At 40.1% G+C, this 14441-nt stretch overlaps 1 protein-coding gene across 4 annotated transcripts in view; it reads left to right on the top strand.

The window, feature by feature from the left end:
• Nucleotides 1-14441, top strand: part of CACNA1D (calcium voltage-gated channel subunit alpha1 D) — a 289659-nt gene that overhangs the window by 124443 nt on the left and 150775 nt on the right. For all 4 annotated transcript variants that reach the window (XM_031952057.1, XM_031952049.1, XM_031952040.1 and 1 more), the window contains exon 6: nt 9569-9672. In XM_031952057.1, coding sequence (XP_031807917.1) covers nt 9569-9672 — 104 coding nt within the window. The remainder of the gene's footprint in view (nt 1-9568; nt 9673-14441) is intronic.

Raw genomic sequence — 14441 nt, forward strand, 5'->3', positions numbered from 1 at the left:
TCTCCAGCCTCTCCAAATGGGACAAAACTAAGAAGGGTAGAGCCTCCTTCCTTTCTCCTTTTCCATTAGTTTCTTTTTGTACCATTATATTTCCCTTTTTCATCTTGAGATTGATGTAACTTAGCTCAGCTTAGTCTCAGATTCTCCACTTTTTCTCAGAAGCTACGAAACCTTTGGCAAAGAAGTGCGGCCTCCGAGTTTGCTGCAAGGCCTGCTAACCCACATAAGCTGTGAGCTTGGGATGGTTCTGAAGATCTACCCTCTTGCTCTTGGTTGGCCTGATAGGTTTGGCCAGCTTTACAAGTCAGTTTTATTATCACCACTACACCTACTACCATCTGGATCATTAGTAAAGCCAACACAGTGGCATTTCAACTTTTCCATAGCCGGTTTTCCCTAAAATCGGAGAGGAGATATCAGAGTCCTATGATTTTGATTTTATTTTTTTTTTCTGGATACAAAACAGCCTAAACCACAGATACATTTTAAGTCAGCATTAACCAGGGCCCTAATTCTTAATTATTAGAAGACATTTAATAGGCAGATACCTTTGTAAATGGGCATTGTTATGTATCAGAGGCCTTCAAATGAAAAAGCAACATCTTCCAGCAAGGCACAGAGCCCTAAGCATCATAACAGCTGACATGGCTGGCTTTTCTAGAGTCTTGTTCCACTAACCCAGCAAAAAGCCCTGTTCAAGATGCTATCAAAGAAGTTTGGATAAGTATCCCCTTTTGGCCCACCTGAGGGCCAGCGATGATGGTAATGTATATATTTAGAAGGTGAATCTGAAAGAAATTGTTCTCTCCAAAATTGAAGGCAAATTTGATAACTATGGTTTAGGCATCATTCAGCACGTTTCTTTGTCTGTCTTTCTAAATTACCTTGGAAGCATGTCTGAGATTGTGTGTATGTCTTGTGTGTCAAGTTTGTTTTCTATCATTTACATATCCAAAGAAACCCCTTCTATAATAGAGATAATTGTGTCTAGGGAGGAATCAAAGCTCCTTTTTGTTGGTTGAATCGAGAATGTGGCTGCAGAAGACACTCGGGTATTAGCTGAAGAACTGGGCCAAACCACTGGAGAAAGATTTACTTAGGGCAGGGCCTGCGTTCAGGTTAGCAGTTTTCTGAGGCCCGAGTCACATTTTCTTCTTAAAGTTCCTAATAAATTCCAAGGTTCAACATCACAAGAAAAAAGCTATATTTTCTCCTGCTAGCCTCCTTTTCAGCCAAACACTCAATCCAGGATCCTACCCAGAGAACTAGAAAAAAAACCACTTTTTTCATTTTACATTTTACTCAAAAACAAACATCTATGGTTTTTCTTGGCTGAGATTTCTAGTAGAATGTAAGCTCCTTAAGGGCAGGGACTGTCTCACTTTTGTGTCTGTATCCCCAGTGCCTAGCATAAGCTTAACAGATGCTTCTTGGCTTAACTCCTTCTATCATCAAAGTGAATCATCATTGCTGATGCAACATTACTCAGCCAATAGGGTGATTTTTGACCTTCATGTTTTAGTTTTTGCTCCTTGATTCTTCCTTTCACTGCGGGCTGTCTGCTGCCCTGTACCCGGTGAAAACATAATCAGTTTCAAAATTAGAGAAGATAAGAGAAAATTCCATGGGACAGAAGCAGCAGAAGGAATTTCCAGACATTCTTCTGAAAACCTTACCTAAACTGATGGTAATTAATATTGTTATTACTAATATGACAATTCTATGGTGAATAACTTCACATTAATTATAGTATCACCTGCTATTTTAAATGTCATTCTGTTGTGGAAATCATAGCATGTTTTCTCTGGATTCCTTGGAGAGAAACAATTTATCTAGATGTAAAGGTGATTTCCCCAAAACCCTACATCAGATCATGGTGTAGAGAGGTGAGGTCTGAAATTCAACAATTTTGATTTCCTGATCTATATATTTTTTTCCCTTTGGTAGAGTCCCATACTTGTGAAAGAAATCAGTGAGACAATAAGACACTGTAATACACGTTGAGCTTCCAGGTTGTGAAATCTCGTTCACCTTTTAGAATGTCACAGATAAATGAGCAAACACTGGTAATATTGAGAAACACAGGATCTTCACTTTTATGACTCATTTATTGCACATCCATAAACTCATCCTACAATTATGGAGGAGTGGTGGTGATAGAAAGTCTGTCCAGCTTTGAGAGATTTCAGCGTTTTTAGGGACCAGAGAGATTCTCTAGTCCCAGAGTATTCATGCAGTGGGCCATACTCACACACTACTAAGTGTGGCTCAAACCTGATTAAAATATAATTGGGAAATATTTAACAAAATAAACTAAACTACAATAAAATATAGACACTAGAATATAGTTTTCCAAGTCAAAATATGGTCTACAGGGATCCTTTTTTGTATAGTGAGGTGGCCCCCATTTCTGTTAGGGTTTCATACCACCTGATTTAGTCTGTGTACCTCAGAGTGTGGTTCTATAGCAAATATAGGTTTAAAATCAGGTTTGCCTGATTTAGCAGAAAATGCAAGCCTCTTTATGGACTTATGGGATAAATGTGTCCACTCTTTCTGAAATGATGAGCTGGAAATCTGATTTTGTCAACTGTGTTTATCCTCCTAAAATCATTACTACTACCATCCCGTTAATTTTTTTACTCCCAGGGCCCAGGAACAAATGGAAGTTTACTACAAAGCCATTAATCTCAAAATGTCAGTCATTATTGACCTTCTCCAGCCCTCAGTTTTCTACATTCAGGGATGTGCTTTTTGGTTCAACTAGCCAAAGAAATTCAATGACTTGTAAGATATTTCTGCAACAGTGGGGCAGCTCAAAGGGATTCAGGGAAGAGAGGATTTTATATTCTCTTAGGAACTAAGTTTTATTTTTGTATGTTTTGTTTTGTTTTGTTGAGGCTAGTCCCATAATCAACCCATCATTTCTACTTGTCTAATTATATCAGTAGTATGGATTGGTTATTATTTATAAATAAAGTTTTCTGAATACTTCCTAAAAGAAGAAGACAACATATTTAAATGCTTAAAGAAATCCTTCAGCTTTTTAATGAAGGGAATAATCCTTGAGTAGAATAATTTCACATCTTGAGACATTATGTCTCTGTAGTGTATTACCAAGTACCTTAATTCCCAAAGACACAGAGAAAGTCACGTAGAAGTTTTGAAAAATGAAATACAGGGGCACCTAGGTGGTGTAGTGGATAGAGCACCAATTCTGAAGACAGGAGGACCTGAGTTCAAATCTGCCCTCAGACACTTAACACTTCCTGGCTGTGTGACCCTGGGCGAGTCACTTAACCCCAAATGCTTCAGCAAAAAAGTGAAATACAGATGACTTCACTTTAAGTAAACTCACTGCCTCAAATCCAGACTTTTCAAACAAATGACTTTTTGGATGTAGAGTGAGGAAGTGGATTGGAAGGAGGAAAGTGATAAAGGAGATGTATAGATGGGAAAGCTGGGCTATTCACAACACAAAAGCATTCTCTAGTGTAAAAAATAATTCACTAATGTGCTTATTTAAGTAATGAACTCCTGAGACACATTAAAAGCATAATTTTATTTACAAAAAGTGTTTTAGACCCAGAGGCAAGATGGCAAAAAAATGGAAAGACCTCAGTAAACCAGGAGTAAGAACCTCTGTTTTCATGGTGTTTCTGGTTCCTTCCAATTTTAGCCTTCTGTGATCCAGACATTTAGGAACTGCTACGAGACACATGTGAACATAGAAGAAAAAACTCATTGGTTACTTTGACATATAATTGAAACTCTTCTTCTCAATATCACTTCCATCATATGGGGACACAATTCCAGAATCCAAAAGGCTTTTCAGAGCCAAAAGTAATGAAGACCCTATAGAGAACTTAACTGTACTCCCTCTTTGATATGTGCAGATGATAGAGAGTTAAGATTTTTCCTCATTGAAAATTGCAATCAAGCCCTGGTTCAGGGAATCCTTCAGAAAGCCCTCATAATACCAATAGCTGAGGCACAAGAGTAATCTCTCCAGCCTATCAGCCAGCGGTTCTTTTTTACCTGCAGTTTTCATACTCATTACACAGAAGTACTGCTGGGATGCCCAGTTCTAGCATTGTTTTATATCAATAAGAAGTGCATCCAATTGATCTTTGGTGTGTCATCATTGGGTAGTTCAGGAGCTGTCCAGAGTGCTGAACTTTGTGTCAGGCGACATTGAAGCCACTCAGACTTACTTAGCTGAGAGAACACAAGCAAGTCATTTACCATTCTGGGCCTGATTCCTCATTTGTAAAATGGAAATAATAAAAATCATAAGATTTTAGAGTCAGAAGTTACATCAGTGGTCATCTAGTCCAACACATATATGAGAAACCATTTCTTTTTGTTCCCAGAAGGACCTTATCCAGTTTGTACTTGAAAACACGTGGATGGAAACTTACTATCTCCTAAAGCAGCTCGCTTGACTTTTGGATAATTCTAATTGTTAGCAAAGTTTTTCCTTACATTAAGTCCAAATTTGCTTTGTTCCACCTTTTGTTTAAGCCACTTGGTTCAGTCTTCTTAGTTCTATCCTTCTAGGGGAAAGTACTTCAGATGCTTGAAGACAGTTCCCTTGTTTTTCCTTTCCCCTTAAGACTTCTCTCTTTAGGCCACATTCCTGTTGTTATGATTATCCTAAATAGGGTACGAATTCAAGGCCTTTCATAGACCTCTAGAGGTTGGTCTTTCTTTAAGTGTTTTCTAACTTATGAAAATCAAAAGCTTATTCTGAAAGCTGTGTCACAATCATTTAGATATCTGACACATTGAAAAGTATGCTTCAACAAATATCGAGTGTCTTCTGTGTGTGGGCACTCTGCTAGGTGTTATATAGCTGTGAAGGCCAAAATGAAATAGTGTCTGCATTCAAAGACCTTCCATTATCCTAGATGGAATAACATGTGCCCTGCTTTGGGTTTATGTAACCCACATCCAACCTTAGAAGTGCTTCAAATCATTATTTGGGGCTCATTTTGCCCCTTCCTCCAGTACCCTTGAGAACCTTAGAATATAGCTTTATGTTTACATGTTTTGTCCCCATGGGCACAAGGCCCCCATCTTCCAAGCACTTATGCCAACAACAACCAGATGTGAACGCTTTTTTTTTCCACAGAAAAAAAGCAGAAACCCCCAAGTGCTTTTGGAATTGCTCTGTGCTGAGTGCATTTCAAACTATGGTGTGCTATATAAGCGGCAGCTGGCATCATGTATTATTACTCTCTTTCTGGTGCTGCCACATGACCTCTGGAGATAGAAAGATTGTTCTCAGCTATAGGCTATATAGATCTTTGGGCTACTTATTCACAATCCTTAGAAATTCGTTGTCAGAGGCAACCTCCATTTGTACTTGGTAGCAAGAGATAAAGTCATGGTAACCCATTCTTTGAATAATGAGTAGTTCAGAATTGCTAACTTCTTAGAGGAATTCAGGTATTGGATGCCTGTGGGGAAAAGGCAGATGATGTCTTTGTGTCATAGTCTTAATATCAAATTTTAAAAAGATTCTATTTATTTTCAGATTCACATTTTCACTTATTTCACCAGCTCTTCTTTCTTCCCACTGCTTGAGAAAACTAGAAAAACAAAACCCCTCTTACAAACATGCATAATTGGGCAAAATAGATCCTTGCATCTCCCATGTCCCTAAATAAAAATATGTCTTGATCTGCCCTCAGAGTCCATCAGCTTTCCACATGGAACTGGGTAACATGCAACAACAAATTTTAAATGTGAAAAGTGTCATCAATCATTTAGCACAACTACTCATTTTACAAAGGAGAAGACAGGGTCAGAAAGCTTCTATGATTTCTCCCAGATTCCAAATGCTGCAGGTGGCAGAGTCAGAATTTGTACCCAGGTCTTCATACTCCAGATATAGAGCTCTTTTCATTGTACCATCTTGCCTCTTCCAATTCCTCAGAAGCTCTGGCTTACAGGATGGTGCTGAGAGTGGGTACAAGGAGAATCTGTAATGTACTTCAGCCAAAAATCGTTTGAAAGAGAATTCTTATTCAGCCTTGTTAGTAAGGTAGGAACCTAAAGAGGAGCCCCTTTACAGCCAGGAAGACATGAGATAAAAAGGAAGAGAGCTCAAGTGGAGGAAGCTGTTGGAAATCACATGAGTTCTAGAACATTGGAATCCTAGGATTAGGGCTTCTTAGTCTTCCAGGTGTAGGTATCTCTCTCCCTCCCACTGAGCCTTTGTAACAGGTCGGATGTTCTATATTTCTCCACCAAACAGAGCAGCTGAGCCTATATGGAAGGTCTGCCTTCTGCTTTTTTGCTTAGATTAGTTTATTGAGCTTAATTAGATAAACAATTGTGGCTCAGCACTGACTCATTCATTACCTTAATTACCAGTGTGAGATATTGAAGACTGATAGGAGTTCCATTAAGCATGTCGCTTTTCATGTGTCCAAACAGGTGTTTCATAGGGGATTTAATGCCCTTTCCCTAGACATCAACAACAGATGTTGGGTTGTTTTGGTTGTTGTTATATCCCTCATTTGGCCTACTAGCAGCATTATTGTAGAGGTAAAACCCGAGGAAAAGAGGAAAGTAAAAAAAAAACTCAATATGCTTAATAGGAGATGCTGGGAAAAGATTCAGGTTTTATCATGAGAGGTACAAGCAAGCTGGCAGTTTTTACACTGTATAGAGTGGTAGAAGAAGCTGTTTTCAGGAGGGAGGATTTAGATATTTAGATATACCGGTCTACTATATCGATGAAGTCTGTTTCCTCTCTTCTGATTACATTCTCTGTATTGGGCAAGGCTCAGTTTTTGCTTGACATTGATCAGCAACTTCAGGATTTTCCATTTGGTTTTGGGCTTCAGAATTCCCATTGTCCATTTGCCTGTATTTTGGACTGCAGGATGGCTTTAGGAGCCACTCTGAGGATTCAAAATGAGATTGGCCTTGTCCTGAAGGAGCTGCTCCATTTGATCCCAAAAGTATAAATGTTGCATCACGAAGAAGAGAGTAGCACTCTACTCTTCCCCCTAGCATTGATGATTTCATTTCTTTCACCTAGAGGTATAGTTAGAACTTAATCAATACTTGTAAACTGACTTTGCAGACCATTTGTGATCAGGGTCATGAATTGGAATTAGATGTGCCCTTAGAGGTCATCTTGTCCAAAGTCCTCATTTTATAGATGAGGAAACCAAGGTCCAGAAAAGTTAAATGACTTGCCCCTTGTCACACTGAGCTAGGATTTGAATCCAGATCGCTTGACTCCATTTCTAATACTTTCCAGTTCTCTTGCTATGGTTCAGAACCACTAGCTTCTATGGTTCTAAATCTAAGAATTGATGAGGATTCAAGGGTTCTTTTTTCCTCCAGAATCCCTTCTTGTAGGTATAATGCAGAGAGATCATCCAACAATTCCAAATGCTTAGAATGTGCACAGAGCAGAGCCATGGGAGAGAATTCTTTGGAAGAAGAAGAAAAGATGTTTCTAGAACATCCTCAATATCTTTTTGTGAAGCTTGGAATCTGTCACTTTGTTTTCTTTCAAACCTGGCCAAATCAGGTTCCAAAATGTCCCCAGAAAGTTCTTGGAGAAACATAACTCAACTTTTAAGGGATATTGCATTTTTGTCACAATGTTAAGTTTTGGTTTAGTCTAAATATTTTCAGTAACCCAGCTAGATGATAGAGCTTCACAGACTCTCTGAACTGAAAAGGACCATAGTGGCCATCTGATTCGGTTCTGATGATGAAAAAGAATGCCCACTTGACATTCTGTCCACTAAGTGATCATTAGTGTTTTGGCTTTAAGACCTCCAGGCAAAGGGAACCTCTTAATTTCCAAAGCAACCCAGCCACTTGGGATTCACTATTATTGTTAAATTATTTTTTTAGCTTCTTCCCATTAATGGTTTTTTAGCTTGCTCTCTGAGACTAAATAGAGAAATACCAGTCTCTCTTCCATCTGACCAAACTTCAGAGACTCAAATGTGCCCTACCTCAAAACATACATCCTTGAGGGATCCTTCCTCAGAATCTGGAAGCTTCAGATGGCCCCCTTACTAAGTGTCACAGGCTGAGTGCCATTCTCTTGACTTAGGATAGCCAAGGGGCACCACAGGGCACAGAGAGCTGGGCCTGGTGTCAGGAAGACCTGAATCAAATCCAGCCTCATATACTGACTAATTGTATATGTGGGGCTAGTCATCTTACCTCAATGTGTCTCAGTTTATTCCACTGTAAAATAGGAATAACAACAGCACTTATCTCACAGGATTGCTGTGAGTTTCAAATAGGATCATATTATACAGAGCCCTGATACAATACCTGATACAATACAACATCAGGTACAATACCTGATGTTCAGGAGATGCTATTAAAATGTTTGTTCAATTTCTTCTCCTTTCCCCCCTTTAAATAGAGGGTTATATATGCACATGCTTGGGAAAAACAAAGGAAAGGAGGAGGAAAAAATCCTAATGATGAGATACTGGCAGTCAGATCTTTGTCCCCAACAAAAACAATTTAGGAATTAGGCTTCAGTGTTTTTTCCTTGGTCCAGTTACAGGACCAATCAGTCCAGATCCCCTTCAGAAAGTTGACCCCCTCCCCCAGTTCTCCTGTCCTTCCATGTGTCCCAAGTCTGATTTTCTTGGGACGTTGAATGTTGCACTTCTCATTTGTGTGTGTGTGTGTGTGTGTGTGTGTGCTGGATGCTGTAGTGAATGTGCATTTGCTGCTCTTGCTGCTGCCTCTCATTCAGATCTTGGGAAATGTTTAGAAGAATGTATAGAATTCTGTCTCTAATATAAAGCTTTAGCTTTGAAAAAGTTGATTCTGAATTTTCCTTCCTAACTCTGTAATAAGCCCCTTCTCTAAGCCCATCTTGTTTCTTGCAGATGAATGATGCTATGGGATTTGAGTTACCATGGGTCTATTTTGTCAGTCTCGTCATCTTTGGGTCATTTTTCGTACTAAATCTTGTACTTGGTGTATTGAGCGGGTAAGCGACACCTCTTTCCTCATGAACGCAGAGTCCCAAAGACAGCTGCCAAGACCGCACAGGCATCGCTCAGTGGGGGCCATTCAGGGAAGCTTTCAGACAAGGTGACGCTCAACAAGTGAGACATAGAAATATAAGTAGATTCAAATGGTCTATCTACCCTTTCTCATTCTATCTGGACTTAAATTCTTGTTGAGTTTTTTCCCAAAGGAAAACTGCCTTTCTCTGACATCTAAGGAGGAAAAATTATAAAAAAGATAATTGATTAAATGTATTGGAGTTCATAATGGAAGTCTTACCCATTGGCTGCCCTTTCTAGCTTTATAAAATGAGCAGCTTTGTAACCATTGCGTTCCTTCAGCCATAAAGGGTTGGAGGTGCAGACTAAGGTCAGCATCTTGGTTTCCTGTAGTTTCATATTCAGGAGCAAAATTGGCTTAATTGGGGAAATTCAGAGAGTCCCAGGCCAGCCTTGGCTGGTAGAGGGAATGCCTGAGGGGTGTGGCAGCTGCGGCTGGGACTCTGCCCTTTAGTGACTGGATAACTTGTAACTGATTTCCTTACATTTTACAGGTAAATGATGCAATAGGATGGGAATGGCCATGGGTGTATTTTGTTAGTCTGATCATCCTTGGCTCATTTTTCGTCCTTAACCTGGTTCTTGGTGTGCTTAGTGGGTAAGCAGCCCGATTATTGTTGCATACGCCACTGAGCAGCATGCAGGCGGCCCTTTTGAGTCCCCCAGCTGCTCAGTGGTGGCTTCTTTGCATGCCCTTTGGATTCTTTTGTCACTTCTTCCAGTGTGGTGCTTTGGAATTGAGATGTGATCCTTCTGCCTGTATTTGTCTGTGTGACCTTATGTGTTAACAGCATTGCCAGACCCTATTGATTATATGAGGCATTAATCACCTCACCTTGAAAACTCACCTGTGTAGCCAATCACAGCCTGGAATGATGGACTACAAGTGAGTAAGCTGGTTTTCCCCTCAACTGAGAAAAGGGATGTTGGCCCCTTTGAGAGGTCAGGTGGGTAAGATGAACCGGGTTCTTTAAAATGACCCCATCGTACATCATAGATTACCCAGAATACTTCTGGTTTTATTATAATATGTTTGGGTTAGAGTGTAGCTACCAAACAGACCTCAGTTTATGAGCTGGGTTTCTCTTGATGCCGAGCATGATTCCCTTTCCCCTTGCCTCTCCTTCTCTGCCCTCCGTTCCTCTTTTTGCCCCTCTCCTCCATTTCTCTCCCTTCCTTTCTCTTCTTTCTCCTCCTCCCCTCCAGTTTTCATCTTTCTGCCTTTTCCTCCCTCCCTCCCTTTAATAGCTTTTTCTCCTTTAAGACACTGGGTGTAAGTGTGGTAAAAACCAACATTTCTTATCAGAGGGCCCTTTTTTGGAAATGTATCTTTATTTACCTTTATGGTATTTAAGGCCATCTCCTCTACAGCCTGGAGGTCAGAGCTTCAAGACAGAGGGAGCTGCCCACTAAATAGAGCATCGATATTGAAAGTGTGAGCTACCTTGCAATCCATTCTTTATCCTCACTTTTCAATATTCCAGTCATTGTTTTTGTAGCTAGGGGAGCCTCCCTCCTTAATGTGCTGATGTTGAAGGCTATGATATTTAATAACTACACAATCTCTTTTAGTTCTTAAAGGTAGCTGTTGTCCAAGCCTCTCTCCCTCCTCTAAGTTGAGAATCCACCGTGTTGAACCCGGCAGAGGGAGCCTGGTTTGTTTTCATGCCATGCTGCTATTTACTTTCTGGTGCCCTCATTTTGTAGTTAGTATATATACTTATTTTCTTTCTGAGCCTCATTTTCCTCATCTTTAAAACAGTGCTTAGAATCACCACAGGCTGGGGGGGCCAGCGTTAGTAAGCATGAAAGCTTTTTGTAAAGAGTGAACTGCCGTCCACACTGAAAGCCTTCTCTTGGGTTCTCCCTCCAGAGACCCCAACATCACCCAGCCCTTGGTCCCAACTCTGGCCTTTGTTGTTCTGGATCTCCCAGATCACCCTATGCCTTTTGTCTCCATTGCCTCCACAGTAGTCAATCTAGAAGGTCATTAATTTTTTTTTAGCTATAAGGGTCACATGGGGAACTAATTAATTTTCCTAAGAAAGAAAATTTGGGGGGAAGAAGAAGAACCAGAATTCATATAGTCTATTTTTTTTCTCAGAGGATGAAAGGTGGGAAGAAAAAGAAGCCACTTCCCTGTTTTCAGGCTTAGTTTGGGTATCTGAGCCTTCCCAACTACTGTCTATGACCTGTGATGGTTCTGTCTTGTGTTAATTAGCCCAAACCTTGCTTCTCTTCCTTAGTGTTATCACTGTGAGGGCAGCCTAAGGTTGTGGGAAGAGATAAGAATGTTGGATGTGAGCTTGGGATACCTGGGGTCTAGAACCCTGCCCCTGCCCTTTTCTATCCTTGGGACCTTGCACTAGTAATTTCCCCTTTCTGCATTGACCTTAAAGGAGAAGGGCCTGGATGTTACAAACTCTCAGTCCCAGAATCTGGGTGCCATCTACTCCGAGGATACCTTGTTAGGGGCACAGCAGGTGCTCAGAAAATAAATACCCCTTGGGTTGACTAATCTTTGTCTAGTCTGTTTTCCTATAAGTATCTTAAGAGAACATTTTTTTCATTTTTCCAAAGCAATTCATTTGCTCAACTTGGCTTCTTCCTGTATCTTTTCATGGCAGAAAGAAAAATCAAGTAATTCATTATTTCCCCTCATCATTTCTTTCCTAGAAGTCCATTTCTCCCTCTAGGAATAGGAGAACATTTAAACAAATTATTATGACAGGTTTTCTGACTTGAGCACTGGATATTTATGAAGCCCAAATCATGAGATTATGTTTTCTGGTAGTGCAGGAAGAGGCTGCTCACCATTCAATCTCTTTTACATATCAGAGAACAGAAATCTCCAGAAGGGAAGTTTCTCCCTGCAGCATGGCAGAAGTGAGACCCAGATAGCCCTTACAGTCCATTGTTCTTTGGAGGGCACCACAGTGCATAGAGCACTAGACCTGCAATCAGGAGACCTGAGTTCAAATTCTGCCTTTGGCACTTACTGATCGTGTGATCCTAGACAAGCTATTCAGCCTTTTTCAGCCTCCGTTTTCTCATTTGTGAAAAGGGAATAATACAGCAAATACCTCTTTGGGTTCCTGTGTAAAGTGCTAGGTAAACCTAAACATGCTCTAGAAATGACAAGATTTTATTATTGTTTCCACTGTATCATATTGCCCAAGAAATGAATTTTCACAGAGATACTTTTGCAAGGTATCTTATACTCTTTTTTCATATTTTTAAAATCTCTGTATATTTAGATGATTCTGTGGAAGAAATTTGATTCCCAGGAATGAGAAAACTACCTTTATCTTACAACCCTATTTGCCAGATCATTCTGTTTTATAAACTGCTTGGCCTTTGACTTCCACATTCAAAGAGACATTGGCTGAGGAGTGGCTATAAACTGGAGGTTATTGGCTATAAACTGGACACCAACTGTTGGGTTTTAAAAGGTGATCCATTAGCCTTCTCCTCTTTCTTCTCCCAAGGGGGGTGCCTCCAGATTCCAGCTGGCAGAAGAATCACTCTTGTCATTTAGGATTTTCATAGATTTCCCAAGGTACAGGGGCTTTTGTACCCCTAAAAGAAAGTCATGTGCTCTGTAAGAGGCAGTGGTTCCAGCCCTTTAGAAAATGTACATGGGATTATTACCTTATGTCATGCTCTCCCAAGGAACCATTATGTCACACAAATTTATATTTCATAAATTCTAAATTGCTAGGCTTCTTTAGAGCTGACACAACTCCAGGCACCATCTCGCTTCATCTCCTTGTTTTGCACATAAGGCAGTTCAGGCCCAAATTGATGAAATACCCAAGATCTTACATATAGTAATTTGCAGAATCTGAATTTGAACTCAAGGCCCCAGGCTCCCAAGCAGGGTCCTTTCTACTATACGTGTTTTGCTTTGACAGTTATATGTCATACTTTAGTCATTGGGAACTGCTAGGGACATTTCAAACCCAGTCTTGGCAATCATTACTCTGGGATTTGTTTCAAAGAACCCAGCTATAATGGAGGTATCAGATGAACCCAAACCAGGTGTCCCAGGGTGGCCCCCTACAGCCACTCTAGTGAAAAGGCTTTCCAGGTGTGGCTCCTGTGACGCTCAAGGCTGGGCTGGGTGCTGTGGCCTCTGTTCATTTTTGTACAAGATGGCTCCTTGTGTTGCTGTGTGCTCGTTCCATGTCCTCCCTCTCTGACGGCCTCCGTCTTGTGCACTGCATGTTGGACATGGGATCTGGATCTTTTTGATCTTTCCTGAGACTGCTGATTTGGAGGGATTTGGGGTTTATATCAGATCCAGTTTAAAGGTGAGTGACAATGCCTACAAATCTAAACTGAGTCTGCAGAAGTAACCAGACACAAACACTGACTTGATGCTTCACTCCTGAAGGAGACGCTAGAACAGAAACTCACAGGAAGAGCTTTGTGAGACTGAGAGATTTTAGTTCAATTTCTCTCAAGTCAGCAAGAGATGTTTCTTATGTTTAAGATATTAGTCAATAGCTAGGATGATTTATGTTTCATTTTCTTAAATCAGCTTTTTGGAAGTTTTGTGGTTATTCTCATTTTAAACTCTAAAGCTTATTTACAATTAAAAATGTTATTGATGTGTTTTGTTATTACATGGTCTATATTTTCCCAAATATCCTTGCTTCTTCACCTACTCCCATCCAATCTATCTCATGTAACAATAAATATTTTATACCTTTTTTAAAGGTGAATGATGAAATTCTGCCATAGCTCCTTCTAATCACTTTTGACAACACTAAAATAGCCACAGTAAGAGAGGACGGTGACTTGTTAATGTTATGATTCTCAACGTGGCTCCTGGAATGATGACCATTTGAACCCCATAATACTAGGAAAACTTGTTGAGTTTTAACCATACTACAGCCTGTCACTAGTGAATCCATATAACCGTATAATTGTAGTTTGACCTAATAGAAGGAGCTTGTGAGACTGGTTATTAGAAATACATGGTAATTCAGTGATTTAAGAATAGTCACTTAATTTATTTTCCATATCTCCATTTTACAATGGAGACAGTACTCATTCCTTTAATTCCATTTGCAAACTGTGTCAGCCAACTCTTCTATTCAAAGATTAAAAAAGGGACTGAATTGTGCTTCTTGTCAAATTAAGATGAAGGAATTCACATATAAAACAGATCTTCTTAATTAGAGTAATTGGGGGGTGTCTGTGTGTGTCTCTGTGTGTGCGTGCTTAGAGGGGAGTGGGGATAGTCAAACTGAAGTAGTGAAAAGGCAGAATTACAAGACACCTTAAAATATGCCTCAGTAAACACCAAAGGGTTTTCAAAGAACTTAAGTTCTTCTGGAGACACTGGGAACACATTCACAC

This window comes from Sarcophilus harrisii, chromosome 1, assembly GCF_902635505.1.
Source record: "Sarcophilus harrisii chromosome 1, mSarHar1.11, whole genome shotgun sequence".
Lineage (NCBI taxonomy): Eukaryota > Metazoa > Chordata > Mammalia > Dasyuromorphia > Dasyuridae > Sarcophilus > Sarcophilus harrisii.